This window comes from Carcharhinus amblyrhynchos, unplaced genomic scaffold (assembly GCF_965287045.1).
Source record: "Carcharhinus amblyrhynchos unplaced genomic scaffold, sCarAmb.v2.hapA scaffold_811, whole genome shotgun sequence".
NCBI classification, from domain to species: Eukaryota; Metazoa; Chordata; class Chondrichthyes; order Carcharhiniformes; family Carcharhinidae; genus Carcharhinus; species Carcharhinus amblyrhynchos.
The window spans coordinates 29,514-57,351 of NW_027650551.1; the positions used below are offsets into that span (position 1 = coordinate 29,514).

The window sequence follows — 27,838 nt, forward strand, 5'->3', positions numbered from 1 at the left end:
GAGGTGGGGGTGTGGGGGAGGGTCTCCTATTGGGGTCAGGGGTACAGGAGTGACTGATCTCCCCCCACAGCCAGCACACACACAGCCTCAGGGGCTGGGGGCTCAGTGAGGGGGGGGGTGAGGTTTGGGGGGGGTGGATTCAGGCTCAGTGTTGGGGGGGGGGGGTCAGTATGGGGGGGGGGGGTGAGGTTTGGGGGGGGGTGAGGTTTGGGGGGGGGTGGAGATTCAGGCTCAGTGTTGGGGGGGGGTCAGTATGGGGGGGGTGAGGTTTGGGGGGGGTGAGGTTTGGGGGGGTGGAGATTCAGGCTCAGTGTTTGGGGGGGGGTCAGTACGGGGGGGGGGGGAGGAAGGAGGTGCAAACTGGACAGCCTCTCCCCTCCCTCACAGTGAGGGTGGACACTAGGCCTCAGGCCTGGGACTTTTTTTCCCTGCCGAGCCTTTCCCCGCCCCGGTCTCTCTGCTCCCAGGCTTCAGGCTGCGCTCTCCCCGCACAAGGCCCCAGCGCCTCCCCATCGCGCAGCCCCGGCTTGGCCGCTGCACGGCAGCCATTGGACGAGACGCCTGTCCATCAGGAACGGGACCCGCCTACCTGGCTCTCAATGGCTCGCCACCTCCAGGTCTCGGATCCGATTGGACAGGGCTGCTGTCAATCATTACCCGACCCGCCCCTCTGTGCTGTCATTGGCTGCCCGCCTTCAATGCCACGATCCGGTTGGGCAGTATACCTGTCAATCAATATCCAATCCCGCCCACCGCACTCTCATTGGCTCGCTGCCTTCAGGTCCCAGATCCATTTCGACCCGCCCCTTGGGTGAGGTCGCTGCCCATCAACATCTGATCCCACCCACTTTTCCTTATTGGTCAGCCGTCTTCAGGTCTCCAATTTAATTGGATACTGGCCTGTCAATCGGAAGCATAACCCCGCCCTCCGCCTGTTCAATGTCCCGCCTGTTCAAATTCATATTCTTTCTGCTCCTGTCCTCGCCTTCTTCGTTACCATTGGCAGACGGCCTTCGGCGTTCAGCCCTCCTATTGGTCCAGGGATATGCCAATCAATTTCTATCCCGCCCACTCGCTCCGGCGAGCGATCTGATTGGAAAGCCGCCCACTGTTCCCATCTGTCATGCGCAGTCCATCAATGGTGAGCCCCCCCCCCCGCACCAGAGGTCGCTCCCTATTGGATGAGCGACTCCAATTCCCCCTCCGTGATTGGTGTAATGCTATGTCAATCAAATCTGTAACCCACCCCCACCACGCATTGTCTTTGATAGCCACATCCCAGTCTTTCGATTGGTCAGATTCAATGCTAATCAAGGAGAAGCCAGCCGCGGACCGTTTTGATTGCATGACCCGTCTCATTGTCCCGCCTCCCTCTCACAGCTCCCGCTCCTTGATTGGCTAGTTGCCACGTCCATCAATTCAGGGACCCGCCCCACTCTCGTCTTGGTCTCAACCCGACGGCAATCAGATTGGAGTCGGTGATTGGGTAGCTCGGACGTCAATCACTCACTCCTGCCCAATGGGTGAGTCGTTCAGCGGGAGAACATGCTTTCAGCATCTGACCAATAGGGAGGGAGAATGCAGCTGATTGACAGGGACTTCCTGTACGGTGATTGGTCAGACGCTGCGCTGCATCAGACGCAAGTGGTTGATTCCGCCTTCCACTGCTCCGCAGCGACACCTGCTGTCCGGAGGTCAGGTTAGGTGGATTGGCCATGCTAAATTGTCCCTTAGCCAATCCACCTAACCTGCACATCTTTGGACACTAAGGGACAATTTAGCATGGCCAATCCACCTAACCTGCACATCTTTGGACACTATGCTAAATTGTCCCTTAGTGTCCAAAGATGTGCAGGTTAGCTGGATTGGCCATGGTAAGTGGGGGTGTTTATAGGGATAGGGTAGGGTTGTGGGCCTGGCTAAGACGCTCTTTGAGATGTGATGCGGATCCAATGGGTCAAATGGCTTGCTTCAGCACTGAATAGATTCTGCGACAGGCAGATTTTTAATCAGCAATGGGTTTGAAGGAGAATGACGTTGAGATGCCAGCGTTGGACTGGGGGTAACGCCGTAAGAAGTCTCACAACACCAGGTCAGAGTCCAAAAATTGGTTGGACTCTCACCTGATGATGTTGTGAGACTTCGTACTGTGAAGGAGAACGGGCAGGGGTTGAGGGCCAGCTGAGATGATCGGACTGAATGGCGGAACAGACTTGAGGGGCTGAATGGCCTCCTCTCGAGATTGCCTTCCTGCGCACTCGCCATAACTCAGTACCGTGATGTTATTCTATCCAACCTTAGCCAGCAATGTTCCAATGAAGCTCAATGCAGCCTCGAAAAAGTGCCAGGGGGGCAAAGCGGACTCACAAATTTTCATCCATTTTATTGCGTTTGTCTAGATTTCAAACGTATTGGATAATTTACAGTTGTAGAGTGCTTTCCACATCACAAACATCAAGTGACAAGAAAAAAAAACTACTCATCGATTTAGATCCCTAAAAAGGACAACACAAAACGCCTACATGGTCTCTCATATACAGATACTGCCTCGTGACTCAAGGTCTCACGTCAATACTTGCGGACTTCTGGTTGCTGGGAAAGAATTGGATTGCATGGGAAACGGGAATCGTGTAGGATTGAAACAGATAGGGGAGTCTGGGACAAAAGAGGGACAGAATGCGGCTGTACTCTGGCATGCACTGTCCGATAATCTCTTGACAGAAACATGAGCTGGTGACCGGTGGCAACTGAAATAGGAGACAGGTGTCAAATCTTGCCCTCTTCCTTCACCGTTTTGGCAAACGGGCATTCCAGGATTCTCCAGAAACCAAACTCAAGCCAAGAAAAAGTCCCTTTCTCTGTCCCTTCTGCATACCCGTCCTTTGTAAGTGGTCTTGGTCCACAGGAGAAAGGGAGGGAAGGAGGAGGGGGAGGGAAGGAGAGACTCCCCCGCGCCCCACCCACTCAGGACCCATTGGGCCCACCAGCTTTGGTCCAACTCCTAGTAGGCCCGTCTCTGCGGCAACAAGGTCAAGAGAAGGCCCGCGGAGACGCGATTTACTGTGCCCCGTCTGACTTGTTTGGAGGAGAGAATTCTCTTCTCCCCCACCCCCCAACTCTAGAAGGCTCTGAGCAAAAAAAAGTCCTGTAGATAAATGGGGCAAACGCCATTGACAAAAAAAGGGCGGCATTTGGGAAGGAGAGGGGTTTCACTCCTTTTCAAAAAAAAAGGAGATTCCATGCTATATCCAGACACCTCCATTCCTTTCATCCCTCCCCATCACCCTCAGAAACACACACACACACACACACACACACACACACACAAAGTGCGGCCTGTCTCTTAGGCTTCAGGTACCACTCGGCAGCCATCTTGGGGGCCTAATGGCAGAAGGGAGTACGTTCACTGACAAATGTCAAAGTGGAGGGGTGTTGGGGAGGAGAGGCTCGGGGGGGGTGGAATCTCTCCCCAAAAAAAGGTTCCCAACATTCCAATTCCATCTGCGCAGAAGGTCGCAAACAAACGGCTTGTAATATTTATTCAGAGACCCCCCCCCTGCCAATGATTGAACTTCAAGTACAATTTCCGTCAGAAAATTTGGAAGCAAAAAATGGTAACAGCAGTTTTATGAAATGGGGGTAAGGGGCGGGGGGGGGGGAGAGAGAGAGAGACAGGATACATAAATAAAGGTCGGTGGTCAGGTTGGCCTAACGCACCAGGTACTCCTTGCGCTTGTTGAGGCGAATTTGACAGAAGGAGAAGCCCCCGAGGACGATGTAGATTCCGGCTGCGATGAAACAGTTGTAGCTGACCTGCTCGTAGAGTCGATAGATTCTCTGCGGGGGGCTCGTACTGCAGCAGAGGGCAAGAAACAGAGACTCAGTTGGGCACAAGTAGCCAGCTGCAATTTCAACATCGATGCCACTCATCCCATCCCCTTCCCCCACCACCCAACCATCCCCTCTAGACTTGGTCTAGACTCTACACCCCTCTTTCCCCCGCCAACCATAACCAGAACGCAAGGCCCAGAAGCAGGCCATCCAGCCCTTCCAAATCCATTGGGGATGCATCACAGCTTGATTCAGCTCCTGTTCTGGCCAAGACTACGAGGAACTACAAAAGGGTCGTGAACGAAACCCTGTCCCGTCACACCAAACCGGCCTCCCATCCATTGACTGTGTCTGCACTCCCCACAATGGATGGGAGGCTGGTTTTGTGTGACGGGACTGGGTTTCGTTCGCGACCCTTCGCAGTTCCTTGTGGTCTTGGCAAAAGCAGGAGCCCATACCGAGCTGTGATACAACCCAGAAAAAAGTGGAAGAGAGAACGTCTGGTTGTATCACAGCTCGGTCTGGGCTCCTGCTCTGCCCAAGACCACAAGGAACTACCAAAGGGTGGTGAATGTAGCCCAATCCATCACGCAACCCAGCCTCCCATCCATTGACTCTGTCTACACTTCCCGCTGCCTCGGGGAAGAGCACCCGGCATAATCAAGGACCCCACACGCACCCCGGACATTCTCTCTTCCACCTTCTTGCCCCCTCTCTCCTGCTCCCCCCCCCACACCCCTCCATTTTGACATCTGTCAGTGAACATATGGAAGAGGGGGGCTGAAGGGTGGGCGTCATCAGCAAATTTACTCGCCAAGATTGGTGGAGTCCGGGACAAGGTGGAGGGCTCTCGCAGGCTGTGAAGAGACATCGAGAGGATGCAGAGCTGGGCCAAAAAGTGGCAGATGGAGTTTGACCCTGATAAGTGCGAGGCGATTCATTTTGGTAGGACAAACTTGAATGCGGATTACAGGGTCAACAGCAAGGTTCTGAGGAATGTGGAGGAACAGAGAGATCTTGGGGGTTCGTATCCATAGATCTCTGACGGTTGCCACTCAAGTGGATAGAGCTGTGAAGAAGGCTTATAGTGTGTTGGCGTTTATCAACAGGGGGTTTGAGTTTAAGAGCCGTGGGGTTACACTGCAACTATAGTGGACCTTGGTGAGACCACATTTGGAATATTGTGTGCAGTTCTGGTCACCTCACTATGAGAAGGATATGGAAGCATTGGAGAGGAGATTTCCCAGGATGCTGCCTGGTTTGGAGGGTAGGTCTTATGAGGAAAGGTTGAGGGAGCTGGGGCTTCTCTCTTTAGAGCGGAGGAGGATGAGAGGCAACTTAGAGGTTTATAAGATGATGAGGGGGATAGATAGTCTCTGCACGTCCACTCTATTTCCCCTGGTGGATGTAGCTGTTACTAGGGGGCTTAACTATAAAGGTTCATGGTGGGAGGGATGTCCGAGGTAGATTCTTCACTCAGAGAGTGGTTGGGGTGTGGAATGGACTGCCTGCTGTGATAGTGGAGTCGGACACTTGAGGAACTTTCAAGCGGTTATTGGATAGGCACATGGAGCACACCAGAATGATAGGGAGTGGGAGAGCTTGATCTTGGGTTTGGACGTAGCTCGGCACAACATTGAGGGCCGAAGGGCCTGTACTGTGCTGTAATGTTCTATGAAAAAGATAGAAAAGTCTGAGGTCACGTACCAACCGACTCAAGAACAGCTTCTTCCCTGCTGCTGTCAGACTTTTGAATGGACCTACCTCACATTAAGTTGATCTTTCTCTACACCCTCGCTATGACTGTAACACGACATTCTGCACTCCCTCCTTTCCTTCTCTATGAATGGTATGCTTTGTCTGTATAGCACTCAAGAAACAATACTTTTCAATGTATGTTAATAATGTATGTTAATAATGTATGTTAATAATGTATGTTAATAATGTATGTTAATAATGTATGTTAATAATGTATGTTAATAATGTATGTTAATAATGTATGTTAATAATGTATGTTAATAATGTATGTTAATAATGTATGTTAATAATGTATGTTAATAATGTATGTTAATAATAAATCAAATCAAAGATACTTGGCAGTGGAAGTCAATAATCACTTGATGAAGGGGCAGTGCTCCAAAAGCTCGTGCTACCAAATAAACCTGTTGGACTTTAACCTGGTGTTGAGAGACTACTGACTGTGCTCACCCCGATGCAGCAATAACTCAGAGACAAACCACTGCAAGAAGATCTGTGCCCTGAAGGATGCTTCAGAGAAGAAGAAGATAGATTCTACTTATTTCTTGGCCAAAGTTTTCCTAAACCCGGTAGTATTTATTTTCAGTCAATAGTTAAAGTTGAAGTTCAGTTAAAGCGCAGTTTAAGAGCTCAAGTTCAGTCGAGAGTTAATGTGTTGCAACTGTTTATATGCAAACTTACTCTTCAAAGTCCGCCTCAGTGAATGGAACATCTTCAATCAGGACGGCCGAATGGATGTTGAAGAAGATTCCCAGAAGGACCTGAAATGGGTTGGACAAAAGCCAAGATGTGTTAGCAGGGGCACCCTGGACACCGCTGCAAACTATCTCCCCCCTGCCGATCCACCATCACAGACATCGTCACAACTACTCCCCCAAACCAATGGGCTCAGGAGTCAGCCCATTACAGCCATTCCCCCCATCAACATCTGATCAGAGCCCTTAGGGCACAGGAGGACCACCATCGAGTTGGCGGAGAGCAATCAACCGGCCCCCCTTTACCCTTCCGATCTGTCCCTTCCTCAAGCACCCATCCAATTTAAAATTGTCCATCTTGTAGGCAGAAAGTCCAGGACATTCCAGTCCCAAGATGTGCAGGTTAGGTGGGTTGGCCGTGCTAAATTGCCCTTTACTGTCCAAAGGTGTGCTGGTTTGGTGGATTGGCCATGCCAAGTTGCCCCTTGGTGTCCAAAGATGTGCCAGTTAGATGGATTTGCCATGTTAAATTAACCCTTCATACCAAAAATGTGTAGGTTAGGTGGATTGGCCATGCTAAATTGCCCCTTGGTGTCCAAAGATGTGCAGGTTAGGTGGATTGACCATGCTAAATTAACCCTTCGTACTAAAAATGTGCAGGTTAGGGGGATTGGCCATGCTAAATTGCCCCTTGATGTCCAAAGATGTGCAGGTTTGGTGGATTGGCCATGCTAAATTGCCCCTTGGAGTCCAAAGATATGCTGGTTAGGCGGAATGGCCAGGCTAAATTGAGCCTTAGGTGTGGCAAGATGGATTAGAGAATGTAAGTGTGTGGGTTACACTGCAGGGCAGGGGAAAAGGCTGGGCAAGACACTCTGGCAGAAAGTTGATGGGCCAAATGGCCTCCTTCCTTCCGCACTGGTCAGGATTCTATGAATCCACGATCTTTTATCGAGTTGGGCTTGTACCCGTTGGAGCTTAGAAGAATGAGAGGTCACCTTATCGAGACTTCAAGGATCTGAGGGGCATGGATGCAGTCGAAATGGGAGGGGAGGGAGGGGAGGGGGTGTGGGGGCGATACTTCCTCTTGTGGGGTAGGCTAGAACAAGGCATCACAACTTGAGTTTGAAAGGTGCAGTCGAAGGAGTCTTGGCAAGTTCCTCTATCTTGTAGATGGCGAAACATGGCTGATGCCAGGCTGAAGTTTGATAGGGTGCCCCCCCCTCTGTTTTAAGCCAATGCCCAGACATTAAAAAGGCACAGAAGTGGGCCCATTGTGTTTGTGCCAGCTATCGAGCACCTACTCTTACTCTGAGGCAGCAGGCAGTCAAAAAGATTAAAATTTTAAATTTATTTATTAGTGTCACAAGTAGGTGTACGTTAACACTGCAGTGAAGTTAGTGAAATTCCCCTAGTCGCCGCACTCCGGCACCTGTTCAGGTCAATGCACCCCTAACCTGCACGTCTTTCGGACTGTGGGAGGAAACTGGGGCACCCGGAGGAAACCCACGCAGACATGGGGAGAATGTGCAAACTGTGCACAGACAGTGACCCGAGCTGGGAATCGAACCCCGGGTCCCTGGCGCTGCGAGGCAGCAGTGCTAACCAGTGTGCCACCCCAAAAGACAAATGGTATGTTGGTCTTCAGAGCAAGGGGGCAGCACAGTGATTAGCACGGCTGCCTCACTGTGCCAGGGACCCGGGCTCAATTCCTGGCTTGGGTCACTGTCTGTGCAGAGTTCGCACATTCTCCCCATAACCAGCCTCCCATCCATTGACTCTGTCTACACTTCCCGCTGCCTCGGGGAAAAGCAGCCGGCATAATCAGGGACCCCCCCACACCCCAGACATTCTCTCTTCCACCTTCTTCCGTCGGGAAAAAGATACAAAAGTCTGAGGTCCCGTACCGACCGACTCAAGAACAGCTTCTTCCCTGCTGCTGTCAGACTTTTGAATGGACCTACCTCGCATTAAGTTGATCTTTCTCTACACCCGAGCTATGACTGTAACACTACATTCTGCACTCGCTCCTTTCCTTCTCTATGAATGGTATGCTTTGTCTGTATAGCGCGCAAGAAACAATACTTTTCACTGTATCCCGATACATGTGACAATGATAAATCAAATCAAATCCTTCTCTCCTGTGTACTCTATGAATGGTATGCTTTGTCTGTATAGTGCACAAGAAACAATACTTTTCACTGTATCCCGATACATGTGACAATAATAAATCAAATCCTTCTCCCCTATGTACTCTATGAACAGTATGCTTTGTCTGTATAGCACGCAAGAAACAATACTTTTCACTGTATCCCAATACATGTGACAACAATCAAATCGTTCTCCCCTATGTGCTCTATGAACAGTATGCTTTGTCTGTATAGTGCGCAAGAAACAATACTTTTCACTGTATCCCGATACATGTGACAATAATAAAGCAAATCAAATCCTTCTCTCCTGTGTACTCTATGAAAGGTATGCTTTGTCTGTATAGTGCGCAAGAAGACATTACTTTTCACTCTATCCCAATACATGTGACAATAATAAATCAAATCAAAATCTGCGTGGGTTTTCTCCGGGTGCTCCGGTTTTTTCCCCACAGTCCAAAGATGTGCAGGTTAGGTAGAATGGCCGTGTTAGATTACCCCTCAATGTGTAGGTTACAGGGATTAGCGGGGTAAGTATGTGGGGATAAGACCTGGTTGAGATTATTGTCAGTACAGTCTCAATGGGCCAAATGGCCTCTTTCTGCACAGTAGGGATTCTATGAGGATTTGAGTATCGGGATAGGGATGTTTTGCTACAATTGTACAGGGCGTTGGTGAGGCCACACCTGGAGTATTGTGTGCAGTTTTGGTCTCCTTATCTGAGGAAGGATGTCCTTGCTATAGAGGGAGCCCAGCGAGGGTTCACCAGGCTGATTCCTGGGTCTGTCATATGAGGAGAGACTAAGCCGGTTAGGATTATATTCACTGGAGTTTCGAAGAGCGAGAGGGGGATCTCATAGAGACTTGTAAAATTCTAACAGGGGAGATTCAGAAAGAATATTCCTGGTGGTGGGGGGAGTCCAGAACTAGGGGTCAGAGTTTGAGGATAAGAGGTAAACATAGAAATTAGAAGGAGGAGGCCATTTGGCCCTTCCAGCCTGCTTCACCGTTCATTTTGATCATGGCCGATCATCAAATTCAATATCCTGATCCCCTTCCCCCAATTTGGCCCCAAGAGCGATATCTGATTTCTTCTCAAAAATCACACAACGTTTTGGCCTCCACACATTCACCACCCTCTGGGTGAAGACATTTCTCCTCGCCTCAGTCCTAACTCATCCTCAAACTCTGACCCCTCTAGTTCTGGACTCCCCCCAACTATCGGGGGCATTTTTTCTGAATCTACCCTGTCTAACCCTGTTTCTAAGTTTTTATGAGATTCCCCTCTCACTCTTCCAAACTCCAGGGAATATAATCCTAACCAACTGAGTCTCCCCTCGTACGACAGACCTGCCATCCCAGGAATCAGCCTGCTAAACCGTCACTGCACTCCCTCTATAGCAAGGACATCCTTCCTCCGATAATAGTGCGGCACGGTGGCTGGCACTGCTGCCTCACAGCGCCAGGGATTGGGGGGTTCGATTCCCGGCTTGGGTCACTGTGTGGGGAGTTTGCATGTTCTCCCCGTGTCTGCGTGGGTTTCCTCCGGGTGCTCCGCTTTCCTCCCACAGTCCAAAGACTTGTAGCTTAGGTGGATCGGCCCTGCTAAATTGCCCCTTAGTGGCAGGGAGACGAGCTAGGGTAAATGCATGGGGAATGGGGCCTGTGTGGGTTTGTGCCCAGCGCAGACTCGATGGGCTGAATGGCCTCCTTCGGCACTGTAGGGATTCCATAAAATAAGGAAAGCAAAATTGCACACAGTATTCCAGGTATGGCCTCATCCACACGCTGTACAATCGCAGCAAAACATCCCCTATCTCTACATGCAAATTCTCAGAAGTCACCCTCCCACCCAACTTTGTATCATCTACAAAATTTAGTGATAACACATTCAGTTCCTTCTTCCAAATCACTAATATACAACGTCAATAGGTGTGGAGAAATTTCTTCACCCAGAGGGTGGTGAACGTGTGGAATTCACTCCCACAGAAAGTCGTGGAGGCCAAAACGTTCAGAGATTTCAGGAAAAAAAAAGAGACATCGCTCTTGGGGCTAAAGGGATCGAGGGACATGGGGCAGGAAATCAGGATATTGAATTCGATAATCAGCCATGATCAAAAATGAATGGCGTAGCAGGCTCCAAGGGCCAAATAGCCTCCTCCTGCTTCTGACATTTCAATGAGGCTGTGCCCTCAGATCCTCGTCTCTCCTACTATAAGACACAGGGGCAAAATTAGGCCACTCGGTCCATCGAGTCTGCTCCGCCATTCAATCATGGCTGATATTTTTCTCATCTCCATTCTCCTGCCTTTTCCCCCGATCCCCTTATTAATCAAGAACCTATCTATCTCTGTCTTAAAGGCACTCAATGACCTGGCCTGCTCTGTGGCAAAGAGTTCCATTGATTCCCCACTGGCGAAATTCCTCCTCATCTCTGTTTTAAAGGATCGTCCCTTTAGCCTGAGGTTGCACCCTCTGGTTCTAGTTTCTCCCACTAGTGGAAACATCCTCTCCATGTCCACTCTATCCAGGGCCTCGCAGTATCCTGTAAGTTTCATTTAGATCTCTCCCTCATCCTTCTAAACTCCCAATGAGTACAGACCCAGAGTCCTCAACCCGTTCCTCATACGACAAGCTCTTCATTCCAGGGGTCATTCTTGTGAACCTCCTCTGGACCCTTTCCAAGGCCGGCACATCCTTACTTAGATACGGGGCCCAAAATTGCTCCAAATGGGGGTCTGACCAGAGCCTTATACAGCCTCAGAAGTACATCCCCGCTCTTCTATTCTAGCCCTCTCGACATGAATGCTAACATTGCATTTGCCTTCCTAACTGCCGACTGAACCTGCACATTAACCTTAAGAGAATCTTGAACAAGGATTCCCAAGTCCCTTTGTATTTCCGATTTCCTAAGCATTTCCCCATTTGGAAAATAGTCAATGCCTCCATTCCTCCTTCATCACACTTTCCCACGTTATATTCCATCTGTCACTTCTTTGCCCACTCTCCCAACCTGTCCAAGTCCCTCTGCAGCCCCCCTCTGCTTCCTCAATACTACCTGTCCCTCTACATATCTTTGTATCGTCTGCAAACTTAGTAACAGTTCCTTCCTCCCAATGTATATTGTGAAAAGTTAGAACATTACAGCGCAGACAGGCCCTTTGGCCCTCAATGTTGCGCCGACCTGTGGAACCAACCTAAAGCCCATCTAACCTACACTACTCCAATATTTTCCATATCTTTATCCAATGACCATTTAAATGCCCTTAAAAGTTGGCGAGTCCACTACAGTTGCAGGCAGGGCATTCCACCCCTGAGTAAACCTAACAAATGGGAGCAGGAGTCGGCCACCTAGCCCTTCGAGCCTGCCCCGCCATTCAATAAGATCATGGCTGATCTGAAGTGGATTAGTTCCACTTTCACCCCATAACACTTAATTCCCCTGTCTATCAGAAACCTACCTCTAGAAACCTAAAGAGACTACCTCTGACATCTGTCCTATATCTCAATTTAAAGCTACGTTCCCTCATGCGAGACATCTCCATCCGAGGAAAAAGGCTCTCACTGTCCACCCTATCTAATCCTCTGATCATCTCGTATGCCTCAATTAGGTCACCTCTTAAAATTCTTCTCCCTAAAGAGTAGAATCAGTGGTGGTGGAGGAGGCGGCAAATTCAATAGGGTCTTTTACGAGACTTCTGGATGAGTACACAGGACTTAGAATTGGGGGTTATAGGTAAGCCTAGTAGGTAGGGATATCATTGGCGCAACTTGTGGGCCGAAGGGCCTGTTTGTGCTGTAGTTTGTCTACGTTCCAACGAAAACAGCCTCAAGTCCCCCCCTCAAGACCATCCCACCATACCAGGCAACATCCTGGTCTATCTCCTCTGCACCCTTTCCAACGCCTCCACATCCTTCCTACAATGCGGCGACCGGAACTGTACGCGATACTCCCAGCGCGGTCGCACCAGAGTTTTGTATAACTGAGACATGAGTTGCGGTCCCAGCACTGACCCCCACCCCCCGAGGCACACCGCTAGTCACCGGCCACCATCCTGAGAAACAGAACAGAAGAACAGGAGAAATAGGAGCAGGAGTAGGCCATCCAGCCCTTCGAGCCTGCCCCGCCATTCAATAAGATCGTGGCTGATCTGAAGTGGATCAGTTCCACTTTCCCGCTTTCTCCCCTTAATTCCCCTGTCTATCAGAAACCTATCTACCCGTGTCTTAAATATATTCAGTGAGGCAGCCTCCACCACTTCAACGGGCAGAGAATGCCAGAGATTCACCACCCTTTGAGTGAAGAATTTCCTCCTCAACTCTGATCTAAACAGCACCCCCCCTTATCTTGAGGCTGTGCCCTCTAGTCCTGCTATCCTTTCTAAGCGGGAAGAATCTCTCTACCTCTACCCTATCCATCCCCTTCATTATCTTATATGTCTCTATAAGATCCCCCCTCATCCTTCTAAACTCCAATGAGTACAGACCCAGTCTATTTAGTCTCTCTTCATAGTCCAACCTCCTCAATTCCGGTATCAGCCTAGTGAAACTCCCTCTGCACTCCCTCCAAGGCCAAAATATCCTTGCGCAAGTGCGGCGACCAAAACTGCACACAGTACTCCAGCTGCAGCCTCACCAGTGCCCTGTACAGTTGCAGCAAGACCTCCCTGCTTTTATATTCTATCCCCCTCGCTATAAAGGCCAGCATCCCATTCGCCTTCTTGATCACCTGCTGCACCTGCAGGCTGGGTTTTTGCGACTCGTGCACAAGGACGCCCAGGTCCCTCTGCACCGTAGCACGCTGCAGCTTTTCGCCCTTTTAAATAGTAATCCCTCCGACTATTATTTCTGCCAAAGTGGATAACCTCACACTTGCTAACATTGTACTCCATCTGCCAGGTCCTCGCCCACTCGCTCAGCCTATCCAGATCCCTCTGCAGACTTTCCACACCCTCCGCGCAATTTGCTTTTCCACTCATCTTCGTGTGATCAGCAAATTTCGTCACCCTACACTCAGCCCCCTCCTCCAGATCATCTATATAAAAGGTAAATAGCTGAGGCCCCAGCACCGATCCCTGGGGCACTAGTCACCAACCGCCAACCAGAATAGCACCCATTGATACCAACTCTCTGCTTCCTATTAGACAGCCAATCCTCTATCCACACTAACACCTTACCCCCAACTCCATGCACCCTAACCTTCTGCAGCAACCTTTTGTGCGGCACCTTATCAAACGCCTTTTGAAAATCGAGAAACACCACATCCACCAGTTCCCCTCTGTCTACCACACCAGTCACATCCTCATAGAAATCCAATAAATTCATCAAACACAACTTCCCCTTAACGAATCTGTGCTGCGTCTGCTCGATCAAACCATTCCTCTCCAGGTGCCTCGCTATTTCTTCTTTGATGACGGATTCAAGCATTCAAGATCCAAAATTATGGCCCAGTCGGCAATGTCCACATTGCTCTGTCCAGATTCCTTTACCCCCACTCTCTGCCAGTCAGCCAATCCTCTATCCATGCCAGGATCTTACCCTTAACACCACGGGCACTTATTTAACGGTCTCCTATGCAGCACCCTGTCAAAGGCCTTCTGGAAGCCGCAATACAACCGCAATAAAACAGCTCTATTCCCTGAAGGCACGTCCCTACTCCCTTGTGCTATGAAGGGCAACTTGCCTTCCCTACTGCCTGCTGTACCAGCGTGCTTACTCTCAGCAACTGGTGCACAAGGGCACCGAGGTCTCGCTGAGTCTGTCTCGATTCATACCCAAACAACAATCTGCCTCCCTATTAGTTGCTGGCCTTTTTCCCCACCCCATCTCCCAGGAGGCAGCGACTGCTACCAACTGCGTACCCCAACCATCGGAGTAGCGATCACAGTTCAAGAAACACAACAAAGAGAAACTCTCTCTCTCTATGGAGGGAATGTGGGTAGGGTGAGGAGGGGAGAGGAGAGGGAGTCGCACTGGGGGAAGAGGAACTGCTTCACAAATTAAAAAAAAACTCAAAATCGGACAAAGCCAAGGCAAGAAAGGACTCCTCCCTATCTCAGGCTGGTCGGCGGCACGGTGACAGAGTGGGTGAGCGCTGCTGCCTCACAGCGCCGCGGACCCGGGTTCGATTCCCGGCTTGGGTCACTGCCTGTGCGGAGTTTGCAATGTTCTGCCCCCATGTCTGCGTGGGTTTCCTCCGAAAAATGTGTAGGTTAGGGGGATTGGCCATGCTAAATTACCCCTTGGTGTCCAAAGATGTGCAGGTTAGGTGGATTGGCTATGCTAAATTGTCCCTTAGCGTCCAAAGATGTGCAGGTTAGGGGGATTGGCCATGCTAAATTGTCCCTTAGCGTCCAAAGATGTGCAGGTTAGGTGGATTGGCCATGCTAAATTGTCCCTTAGTGTCCAAAGATGTGTAGGTTAGGTGGATTGGCCATGCTAAATTGTCCCTTAGTGTCCAAAGATGTGTAGGTTAGGTGGATTGGCCATGCTAAATTGTCCCTTAGCGTCCAAAGATGTGCAGGTTAGGTGGATTGGCCATGCTAAATTGTCCCTAAGCGTCCAAAGATGTGTAGGTTAGGCGGATTGGCCATGCTAAATTGTCCCTTAGGGTCCAAAGATGTGCAGGTTAGGTGGATTGGCCATGCTAAATTGTCCCTTAGTGTTCAAAGATGTGCAAGTTAGGGTGGATTGGCCATGCTAAATTGCCCCTTAGTGTCCAAAGATGTGCAGGTTAGGTGGATTGGCCGTGCTAAATTGCCCCTTAGTGTCCAAAGATGTGCAGGTTAGGTGGATTGGCCATGCTAAATTGCCCCTTAGTGTCAAGGGGGGAATTGCTAGGGTAAATTACAGGGATGGGTGGGATTGTGGTCAGTGCAGGCTCGATGGGCCAAATGGCCTCCTTCTGTACCGTAGAGATTCCAAGAGAGAGAGAACCCTTCTGCGTCTCACTGCTGAATATTTCTCGCCCACATTCCTCCGCGGGGCACATTGGTGTATTCAAGGCTCTATACAAACATTAATTGTTGTTGTTGTACACAGGAGCTGCTGGCTTCAAAACACCTACGGTGCAGCGATTCACTGGAGTACAGCCGGTCAGTTCTAACCAGGGGGTGTCCAGCCAGCACGGGGCCAGACCAGCTAAACCCGGTAAACAGCGATCGGGACCCAGTCAGGGAGTGATCAGTCCACACCACTCAACTTTCCCGAGATTTCCCCTCGAACCTGCTCCGCCATTCAATAAGATCATGGCTGATCTTTTCGTGGACTCAGTTCCACTTACTGCTCACTCTTAATTCCTCAAAAATCTCTCTATCCTTGCCTTAAAAACATTCAGTGAGGTAGCCTCACTGGGCAGGGCAGATTCACAACCCTTTGGGTGAAGAAGTTCCTCCTCAACTCAGTCCGAAATCTGCTCCCCCTCATTTTGAGGCCATGCCCCCCAGTTCTAGTTCCACCCGCCAACTTCCCAGCTTCTATCTTATCCATTCCCTTCAAAATCTTGTCTGTTTCTATAAGATCTCCCCCTCATTCTTCTGAATTCCAGTGAGGAGACCCCCACTCTATACTCAGTCTCTCCTCATAAGCCAACCCTCTCAACTCCGGAATCGACCGAGTGAATCTCCTCCGCGCCCCCCTCCAGTGCCAGTATAGCCTTTCTCGAGTAAGGGTCACTATTTCGTAGAATCCTTACAGCACAGGAAGCCATTCAGCCCATTAAGTCTGCACCAACCACAATCCCAACCAGGTCCGATCCCCGTAACCCCAAACATTTAAAGTTTATTTATTCGTCACAAGTTAGGCTTACATTAACATTGCAAGGAAAATATTATGAAATTCCCCTGGTCACACACACACAGAGATCTCTCCCCCTCTAACCCACACAGACACAGATCTGTCCCTTGCTAACCCACCCACAGAGGGACGCAGAGATCTCTGTCCCCTGCTAACCCACCCACAGAGGGACGCAGAGATCTCTCTCTCCCTCTCTGACCCACAGACACACACACACACACGCAGAGATCTCTCTCTCCCTCTCTGACCCACAGACACACACACACACAGAGATCTCTCTCTCCCTCTCTGACCCACAGACACACACACAGAGATCTCTCTCTCTCCCTCTCTGACCCACAGACACACACACACACACACAGAGATCTCTCTCTCTCCCTCTCTGACCCACAGACACACACACAGAGATCTCTCTCTCTCCCTCTCTGACCCACAGACACACACACAGAGATCTCTCTCTCTCCCTCTCTGACCCACAGACACACACACAGAGATCTCTCTCTCTCCCTCTCTGACCCACAGACACACACACAGAGATCTCTCTCTCTCCCTCTCTGACCCACAGACACACACACAGATCTCTCTCTCCCTCTAACCCACAGACAGAGGCACAGATCTCTCTCTCCCTCTCTAACCCACAGACAGAGGCACAGATCTCTCTCTCCCTCTCTAACCCACAGACAGAGGCACAGATCTCTCTCTCCCTCTCTAACCCACAGACAGAGGCACAGATCTCTCTCTCCCTCTCTAACCCACAGACAGAGGCACAGATCTCTCTCTCCCTCTCTAACCCACAGACAGAGGCACAGATCTCTCTCTCCCTCTAACCCACAGGCAGACACACAAAGATCTCTCTCTCCCTCTCTAACCCACACAAACATACACAGATCTCCCCACCCCCTCTCTCTCTCTCTAAAACACTCACACACTGTTTCTGGGTTTACACAGGTGACCTATTTGCTCTGCAGCTTTGCCCAGGTTCAGCCCATCACCCCAGGAGAAACCCAGCAGGCAAGGAGAGGCAAAGATGGACCTGAGGCCCAGGAGGAGAAACAGAGAGAGAGAGAGAGAGGGGGGAGGGGGCCCAATTCATTCAGGGTGCCCAGACCCAGGGTTAAAGGGAATGAACTCACCAACATGATCACGCCCCAGATACTGAGCACGATGCCACAAGCTGCCAGCTTGGGCCCACAGCAGAGTAAAGATGCCATGTCAAGACCCAGCAACAGGAACCTCTGCACTTCCTGGAAATGTAACAAACTGCTCAGCTGACTGTGAAATGTATCAAAGCTCAGGGAGCAACCACTCTGCAACAAGGAGAGGGGTGGACAGGAGGCACAAACACACACACAGAGACACCAGTAAACCAGCAGGGGGAAAACACAGCCCCACTCCATCTCACAGGAAGAGAGTGTTTTAACAACAATTCACTTGCTTCAAGAGATCTCTCCCTTTCTTAAATCCCTGTCAAATTAAATCTAGGATTCCCCCCCCCCCCACTCTGAAGTGGGACAGCCAACTGGATCACATGATCAAGGAGGGTTGGCAGTGATCATGTGATGGTTAAAGGTGGTTTGTGGAAAAGGGGGGGGGGGGGGTCTTGGGTTCACCTATTGGTCAAGAGTCAGGCTTACATTAACACCGCAATGAAGTTACTGGGAAAATCCCCCCCCCAGTCGCCACACTCCGGCGCCTGTTCGGGTCACACTGAGGGAGAATTTAAGTTTAAAGCGTATTTATTAGCGTCACAAGTAAGGCTTACATTAACACCGCAATGAAGTTACTGGGAAAATCCCCCCAGTCGCCACACTCCGGCGCCTGTTTGGGTAACACGGAGGGGGAATTTAGCACGGCCAATGCACCCTAACCAGCACATCTTTGGACACTAAGGGGCAATTTAGCACGGCCAATCCACCCAACGTGCACATCTTTGGACACTAAGGGACAATTTAGCACGGCCAATCCACCTAACCTACACATCTTTGGACACTAAGGGGCAATTTAGCATGGCCAATCCACCTAACCTGCACATCTTTGGACACTAAGGGACAATTTAGCACGGCCAATCCACCTAACCTACACAACTTTGGACACTAAGGCACAATTTAGCATGGCCAATCCACCCAACGTGCACATCTTTGGACACTAAGGGACAATTTAGCATGGCCAATCCACCTAACCTACACATCTTTGGGCACTCGGGCAATTTAGCATGGCCAATCCACCTAACCTACACATCTTTGGACACTAAGGGGCGATTTAGCATGGCCAATCCACCTAACCTACACAACTTTGGATACTAAGAAGCAATTTACCATGGCCAATCCACCTAACCTACACATCTTTGGACACTAAGGCACAATTTAGCATGGCCAATCCACCTAACCTGCACATCTTTGGACACTAAGGGGCAATTTAACATGAGCTCTGAAGACTATGGAGCTGCCTTCTTGGACCTGCTGTAGTCCGTCTACTGTAGGTACACCCATTTAGGGATTGGGTTATTTAACTCAAGTAGTATCATCAATACTCAAGGTGCGTCTGCGACTGCACGTGGGAGTCTAGCCCTGAATCTCTTCAATGCAGAAGACAGGTTGGGTTAGAGAGCAAGGGAAGTCCAGATTACACTGCATTTATTTCAATGCGAGAGGCCTGATGGGCAGGGCAGAGGAACTCAGGGCATGGATGGGTACGTGGAACTGGGATATTATAGCAATTACTGAAACATGGCTAAGGGAAGGACAGGACTGGCAGCTCAATGTTCCCGGGTACAGATGCTGTAGGAAAGATGGAACAGGAGGTAAGAGAGGAGGGGGAGCGGCACTTTTGATTAGGAAAACATCACGGCAGTACAGAGAGGGGATATAAGAACATAAGAACATAATGAGAACATAAGAAATAGGAGCAGGAGTAGGCCATCTAGCCCTTCGAGCCTGCCCCGCCATTCAACAAGATCATGGCTGATCTGTCGTGGCTCAGTTCCACATTCCCGCCCTCTCCCCATAACCCTTAATCCCCTCTCTTATCAAAAACCCATCAACCCGCGTCTTAAAAATATTTAGCGAGGCAGCCTCCACCATTTCAACGGGCAGAGAATTCCAGAGATTCACCCCTTTGAGTGAAGAAGTTCCTCCTCAACTCCGTTCTAAACCGCCCCCCCTTTATCTTGAGGCTGTGCCCCCTCGTCCTACTGTCCTTCCTGAGCGGGAAGAGTCTCTCCACCTCTATCCTATCCATCCCATTCATCATCTTATACGTCTCAATGAGATCTCCCCTCATTCTTCTAAACTCTAACGAGTACAAGCCTAATCTATTCAGCCTCTCCTCATAGCTCAACCCCCTCAACTCCGGTATCAGCCTAGTAAACCTCCTCTGCACTCCCTCCAAGGCTAAAATATCCTTGCGTAAGTACGGCGCCCAAAACTGCACACGGTACTCCAGCTGCGGCCTCACCAATGCCCTATACAGCTTTTGTATCCCTTCATCTCTAGACTGCTCATGTGCCTATCTAGGTAAGCCTTAAACTAGCCTAGCGTGTCTGCCTCCACCACCCTACTTGGCAGTGCCAAGTTGTGCCAATGATAACCCTACCTACTAGGCTTACCGAAAACCCTCAATTCTGTTAAGTCCCATGTACTCATCTCTTAAAAGACCCTATCGAACTTGCCTTCACCACGACCGCCGATTCCACTCACCCACCACCTTCTGAGTGAAAAACCTACCCCTGACATCTCCTCTGTACCCGCTCCCCAGCACCTTAAACCTGTGTCCCTCTCGTAGCGACCATTCCAGCCCTGGGAAAAAGCCTCTGAGAATCCACCCTATCTATACCTCTTATAAACCTCTATCAGGTCACCTCTCATCCTTCGTCTCTCCAGGGAGAAGGGACCTAGCTCCCTCAACCTATCCTCATAAGGCATGCCTCCCAATCCAGGCAACATCCTTGTAAATCTCCTCTGCACCTTTTCCATAGCTTAATATCTCCTCTAAACTTTTCCCCACGCACCTTAAACCAATATCCCCCGTTAATACTTGACTTTTCTACCCTAGGAAAGAACATCTGACTATCCACTCTGTCCGTGCCTCTCATAACCTTGTAGACTTCTATCAGGTCGCCCCTCAACCTCTGTCGCTCCACTGAGAACAAACCAAGTTTCTCCAACCTCTCCTCATAGCTAATGCCCTCCATACCAGGGCAACATCCTGGTAAATCTTTTCTGTAACCCTCTCCAAAGCCTCCACCTCCTTCTGGTAACGTGGGCGACCAAAATTCTCCACAATATTCTAAATGAGGCCTAATTAAGGTTCTGTCAAGCTGCAGTAGGACCTGCCAATTTTTGAACTCAGTGCCCCGACTGATCAAGGCAAGCATGCCGTTTGCCTTCTTGACTACCTTCTCCACCTGCGTTGAACTTTCAGTGATCGGTGGACATGTACGCCCGGATCCCTCTGCCTGTCAATATTCCTAAGGGTTCTACCATTCCGACCTGCATTGGGCCTTCCAAAATGCGTCATCTCACACTTGTCCAGATTAAGCTCCATCTGCCCTTTCTCCGCCCAAGTCTCCAAACAGTCTGTACCCTCTGTTGGAGGTAAAATAATACCTCTGAGACAGTGAGTGCAAATACGGCGGTTTTTATTTCAAAGCACTGGTGTTTATTCCAGAGCTTTGGGAGAAACCGGTTCCAGCCCAGACTACCAGACTTCTCCGAGATCACAAACACAAGTGGGTATTTCCACATTCTGAGCTCCAGCAGGATTCAAAGTTCCAATTCCTGCCGGGCCTCCAGTTCTTCCTTCCTGGGATCTGACACAGTAAAAAGTCTGACAACACCAGGTTTAAGTCCAACCGATTTATTTGATAGTAAACGCACAAGCTTTCGAGGTTTCCCTCTTCGTCAGGTGAATGGAGAGTTCTGGCCTCAGACAGAGCATATAAAGCACAGACAGTTTAGAGATTACTGATTAGAATGCGAATCTTTACACCTAACCTGCTGTTCAAGACCTGAAGTGGCTGATAATGTGAGTGGAAGGAGCACTGATCACAGGTTAAAGAGATGTGTATTGTCTCCAGACAGTACAGTAAGTGAGGTTTTGCAAACCCAGGCAAGTCACGGGGGTTACAGATAGTGCGACATGAACCCAAGATCCCTGTTGAGACCGTCCTCATGTGTGTGGAACTTGGCTATCAGTCTCTGTTCAGCAACTCTGCGCTGTCGTGTGTCGTGAAGGCCGCCTTGGAGAATGCTTACCCGAAGGTCAGAGGCTGAATGCCCGTGACCACCGAAGTGTTCGCCAACAGGAAGGGAACAGTCTTGCCTGGTGATTGTCGAGCGATGTTCATTCATCCGTTGTCGTAGCGTCTGCATGGTCTCCCCAATGTACCATGCTTTGGGACATCCTTTCCTGCAACGTATCAGGTAGACAATGTTGGCCGAGTTGCAAGAGTATTTACCATGTACCTGGTGGATGGTATTCTCACGTGTGATGATGGTATCCGTGTCGATGATCCGGCATGTCTTGCAGAGGTTGCTGTGACAGGGTTGTGTGGTGTTGTGGTCACTGTTCTCCTGAAGGCTGGGTAGTTTGCTGCGAACAATGGTCTGTTTGAGGTTGTGTGGTTGTCTGAAGGCAAGAAGTGGGGGTGTGGGGATAGCCCTGGCGAGATGTTCGTCTTCATCAATGACATGTTGAAGACTCCGGAGAAGATGTCGTAGCTTCTCCGCTCCGGGGAAGTACTGGACGACGAAGGGTACTCTGTCCACTGTGTCCCGTGTTTGCCTTCTGAGGAGATCGGTGCGGTTTTTCACTGTGGCGCATCGGAACTGTCGATCTGTGAGTCGAGCACCACATCCTGTTCTTATGAGGGCATCTTTGAGCGTCTGGAGGTGTCTGTCACGATCCTCCTCATCTGAGCAAATCCTGTGTATACGGAGGGCTTGTCCATAGGGAATGGCTTCTTTAACATGTTTAGGGTGGAAACTGGAGAAGTGGAGCATTGTGAGGGTGTCTGTGGGCTTGCGGTACAGTGAGGTGCTGAGGTGACCGTCCTTAATGGAGATGCGTGTGTCCACCCTAAACATGTTAAAGAAGCCATTCCCTATGGACAAGCCCTCCGTATACACAGGATTTGCTCAGATGAGGAGGATCGTGACAGACACCTCCAGACCCTGAAAGATGCCCTCATAAGAACAGGATATGGTGCTCGACTCATAGATCGGCAGTTCCGATGCGCCACAGCGAAAAACCGCACCGATCTCCTCAGAAGACAGACACGGGACACAGTGGACAGAGTTCCCTTCGCCGTCCAGTACTTCCCTGGAGCGGAGAAGCTACGACATCTTCTCCGGAGTCTTCAACATATCATTGATGAAGACGAACATCTCGCCAGGGCTATCCCCACACCCCCACTTCTTGCCTTCAAACAACCACACAACCTCAAACAGACCATTGTTCGCAGTAAACTACCCAGCCTTCAGGAGAACAGTGACCACAACACCACACAACCTCTGCAAGACATGCCGGATCATCGACACGGATACCATCATCTCACGTGAGAACACCATCCACCAGGTACACGGTAAATACTCTTGCAACTCGGCCAACATTGTCTACCTGATACGCTGCAGGAAAGGATGTCCCGAAGCATGGTACATTGGGGAGACCATGCAGACGCTACGACAACAGATGAATGAACATCGCTCGACAATCACCAGGCAAGACTGTTCCCTCCCTGTTGGCGAACACTTCAGTGGTCACGGGCATTCAGCCTCTGACCTTCGGGTAAGCATTCTCCAAGGCGGCCTTCACGACACACGACAGCGCAGAGTTGCTGAGCAGAGACTGATAGCCAAGTTCCACACACATGAGGACGGTCTCAACAGGGATCTTGGGTTCATGTCGCACTATCTGTAACCCCCGTGACTTGCCTGGGTTTGCAAAACCTCACTTACTGTACTGTCTGGAGACAATACACATCTCTTTAACCTGTGATCAGTGCTCCTTCCACTCACATTGTCGGCCACTTTAAGACTTGAACAGCAGGTTAGGTGTAAAGATTCGCATTCTAATCAGTAATCTCTAAACTGTCTGTGCTTTATATGCTCTGTCTGAGGCCAGAACTCTCCATTCACCTGACGAAGAGGGAAACTTCGAAAGCTAGTGAGTTTACTATCAAATAAATCGGTTGGACTAAAACCTGGTGTTGTCAGACTTTTTACTGTGTTTACCCCAGTCTAATGCCGGCACATCCACATCTGACGCAGCCCCAGAGATAATCAGGAATTCCAGACAGGACACAGGAAACCACCCTTCTGTAGCAGTATCGGCATCCCTGTCTTTGAAGTTACTTGTGCGATAGCGGCTGTTCCAGAACGGAGTTTCCCTGTTAAAAGCCAGTATCGCGATCTACCATCAGCAGCTGTCGATAGCCAGTATCGTAAACTACCATCTGTGGAACGATGTCCCACTAACACAAATAGGTGAGGTTGACAAAATAACAGCCACATTAAACGATCTGTCTTTATAAAAATGAGAGGCAAAGCATGTACGAAATAACTTATATTACAGCTAAGGTAAAGAAAGTTCAGTCTTGATGAAGGGTTGTGTTTGTGATACATGCTAGGTCCAAAATCCATTAACCCTTTCTCTTCAGATGCAAGATGCATTCACCTTTTCCCTAAGAACATAAGAAATGGGAGCAGGAGTCAGCCATCTAGCCCTTCGAGCCTGCCCCGCCATTCAATAAGATCATGGCTGATCTGAAGTGGATCAGTTCCACTTTCCCGCTTTCTCCCCTTAATTCCCTTGTCTATCAGAAACCTATCTACCCGTGACTTAAATATATTTAGTGAGGTAACCTCCACCACTTCAACGGGCAGAGAATTCCAGAGATTCACCACCCTTTGAGTGAAGAAGTTCCTCCTCAACTCCATTCTAAACTGCCTAAACCCTTACCTTGAGGCTGTGCCCTCTCGTCCTGCTATCCTTTCTAAGCGGGAAGAATCTCTCTACCTCTACCCTATCCATCCCCTTCATTATCTTATACGTCTCTATAAGATCCCCCCTCATCCTTCTAAACTCCAACGAGTACAGACCCAGTCTATTCAGCCTCTCTTCATAGTTCAACCCCCTCATCTCTGGTATCAGCCTAGTGAACCTCCTCTGCACTCCCTCCAAGGCCAAAATATCCTTGCGCAAGTGCGGCGACCAAAACTGCACACAGTACTCCAGCTGCGGCCTCACCAGTGCCCTGTACAGTTGCAGCAAGACCTCCCTACTTTTATATTCTATCCCCCTCGCTATAAAGGCCAGCATCCCATTCCCTTCTTGATCACCAGCTGCACCTGCAGACTGGGTTTTTGCGACTCATGCACAAGGACGCCCAGGTCCCTCTGCACCGTAACATGCTGCAGCTTTTCGCCTTTTAAATAATAATCCCTCCGACTATTATTTCTGCCAAAGTGGATAACCTCACACTTGCTAACATTGGACTCCATCTGCCAGGTCCTCGCCCACTCGCTCAGCCTATCCAGATCCCTCTGCAGACTTTCCACACCCTCCGCGCAATTTGCTTTTCCACTCACCTTCATTCCCTCCTCCATCCTCTTCACTCCACTCAACTCCACCGATTTTTGTACTGCCTGCGAACTCAGTAATCAGACCAGGTACATTGTCCTCCAAATCATTCATCTATACGACGAACAATAGAGTCCCAGAGCTGATCCCTGTGGAACACCGCTAGTTACAGCCTTCCATTCAGAAATGGACCTCTTTGCTTCTGCCCTCTGTCTTCTACGGCCAAGACAGTTCTGAATCCATCTTGACAGTTCTCTCTGACCCCATGTGATTTCACCCTTCAAACCATGTCAAAAGCTTCACTGAAGTCCATATAAACGGCATCCACTGCTTTTCCCTCAGCTATCATCTTCCTCGAAAAACTCAAGCGAGTTCGTGAGGCATGACCTCCCCTTCACAAAACCATCACTAATGAGGCCATTTGTTTCCAAATGTGAGTGGACGGAGGTGGGGGAGACATTTCTTCACCCAAAGAGTGGTGAGCCTGGGTGTCCTTGAGCGCCAGTCGCTGAAGGTCAGCGTGCAGGTGCAGCATGGGGTAAAGAAGGCAAATGGGATGTTCATGGCGAGAGGTTTGGGGTACAGGAGCAGGGATGTGTTGTTGCAATGATACTTGGAGAGGCCACACCTCGAGTATTGTGTGCAGTTTTGGTCTCCATTTCTGAGGAGGGATGTTCTCGCTCTGGAGGCTGATCCCGGGGACTGATGTATGAGGAGAGATTGACTCGGTTAGGATTGTTTTCCCTGGAGTTCAGAGGGGGGAGGGAATCTCATAGAGACTTATAAAATTCTAACAGGACTAGACAGGGGAGATGCAGGGAGGATGTTCCCCGTGGTGAGGGGGGAGTCCAGAACCAGGCCTGAGGATTGGGGGTAGACCATTTAGGGACAGAGATGAGGAGACATTTCTTCACCCGGTGTGGAATTCATTCCCACAGGAAGTAGTTGATGCCAAAACATTGAATGTATTCAAGAGGCGGCTGGATATAGCACTTGGGGCGAATGGGATCAAAGGTTATGGGGAGAAAGCTTAGAACATAGAACATTCTAGCGCAGTACAGGCCCTTCGGCCCTCGATGTTGCGCTGACCAGTGGAACCAATCTAATGACCCTCTAACCTCAACTATTATCCATTTGCCCATCCACTGACCATTCGAACGCCCTTAAAGTTGGCAAGTCCACAACTGCTGCAGGCAGGGCATTCCACGCCCTTACTACCCTCTGAGTAAAGAACCTACCTCTGACATCCGTCCTATAATTACCACCCCTCAATTTAAAGCTACGTCCCCTCGTGTTAGCCGTCACCATCCGAGGGAAAAGGCTCTCACTGTCCACCCTCGGATCATCTTGTACGCCTCAATTAGGTCACCTCTGAACCTTCTTCTCTCTAACGAAAATAACCTCAAGTCCCTCAGCCTTTCCTCGTAAGACCTTCCCGCCATACCAGGCAACATCCTGGTAAACCTCCTCTACACCCTTTCCAATGCCTCCACATCAGTTCAAAGATGTGCGGGTTAGGTGGATTGGCCGTGGTAAGAAATTGCCCCTTAGTGTCCTGGGTTGTGTAGGTTAGAGGGATTAGTGGGTATGATATGTAGGGATATGGGGGTAGGGCCTGGGTGGGATTGTGTTCGGTGCAGACTCGATGGGCCGAAGGGCCTCTTTCTGCACTGTAGAGTTCTACGATTTCTATGATCTTTCTTCTAATGTGGCGACCAGAACTGTACGCGATACTCCAAGTGCGGCCGCACCAGAGTTTTGTACAGTTGCAACTTGACCTCACGGCTCCGAAATTCAATCCCTCTCCCAATAAATGCAAAAAAGCAGGATGAGGCTATTGAGTTGGGCGATGGGCCATGAGTTCGATGAACGGCGGTAGAACAGGCACGAAGGGTTGGATGGCCTCCTCCTGCTCCTATGTTTCTGTAACAGGGACTTCAGTGGGTTGGAGAAGGAGGCAAACATACCACACTCTCAAGAGCCGATGAGGGATGGGCAATAACGTTGGGCTTAACTAGTGACGCCCATGGATAAATAAATTAAAAAATATATTCTGTTGCCGTGTTTGTCCAGCAGTGACACACACTGACAATAAAATGAATTCCAACAGTATCAAAAGCCTGCCGACAAAAATCTAATTAAATTATTTATTGTTGAGCATAGCTCAATAAAATGGAAGAGATAAGAAAGGTAGTGTCCTTTGTTCTTTCGGAGAGATAGTGTGTGTTCTTGCAACGTTTACAGATTCAGCAAAATCTTGCGGCCTTGTGGAATTTCTACAGTGGGAAGGAATCTTGCAGTGGGGGGGGGTTTTGGGTGATGGTTTCCTGCGAGGTCTCACGTTAAACGGAGGGGATAGTCATTGACGTCAGGAGGACGTGACCCTGTCGACGCCAACGGGGATGAACTGGAAACGGTCGAGAGCTTCAGGTTTTTAGCTGTCCAGCTCGCCAACACCCTGCGGGCTTTACACAGTATGTTCGTTGCAGTGTTAACGTCAGCCGACTTGTGACACTCAGAAGTAAACTTTGAAAAGGTTCACAACTTGTCCTGGTCACCCCCCACGCCGACACTGTAGTTAAGAAAGCCCACCAATGCCTCGACTTTCTCAGAAGGTGAAGGAAATTTGGCAAGTCCACTACAACAGGATTATGCAGGTTAGGTGGATTGGCCGTGCTAAATTGCCCCTTAGTGTCGAAAGATGTGCAGGTTAGGTGGATTGGCCATGCTAAATTGCCCCTTAGTGTCCAAAGATGTGCAGGTTAGGTGGATTGGCCATGCTAAATTGCCCCTTAGTGTCCAAAGATGTGTAGGTTAGGGGGATTGGCCATGCTAAATTGCCCCTTAGTGTCCAAAGATGTGTAGGTTAGGGGGATTGGCCATGCTAAATTGCCCCTTAGTGTCGAAAGATGTGCAGGTTAGGTGAATTGGCCATGCTAAATTGCCCCTTAGTGTCCAAAGATGTGCAGGTTAGGTGGATTGGCCATGCTAAATTGCCCCTTAGTGTCGAAAGATGTGTAGGTTAGGTGGATTGGC

General features: G+C 49.8%; 1 protein-coding gene across 1 annotated transcript; it reads right to left on the minus strand.

The window, feature by feature from the left end:
* Nucleotides 1-3,657: 3,657 nt before the first annotated feature.
* rnaseka (ribonuclease, RNase K a) lies at nt 3,658-17,500 on the minus strand. Its single transcript, XM_080184597.1, has 3 exons — nt 17,359-17,500; nt 6,271-6,350; nt 3,658-3,853 (listed from the first exon to the last, which is right to left on the minus strand). Exons 1-3 carry the CDS (start codon nt 17,434-17,436, stop codon nt 3,709-3,711), a joined length of 303 nt encoding a protein of 100 aa, XP_080040723.1. The 5' UTR covers nt 17,437-17,500; the 3' UTR covers nt 3,658-3,708.
* Nucleotides 17,501-27,838: the final 10,338 nt, after the last annotated feature.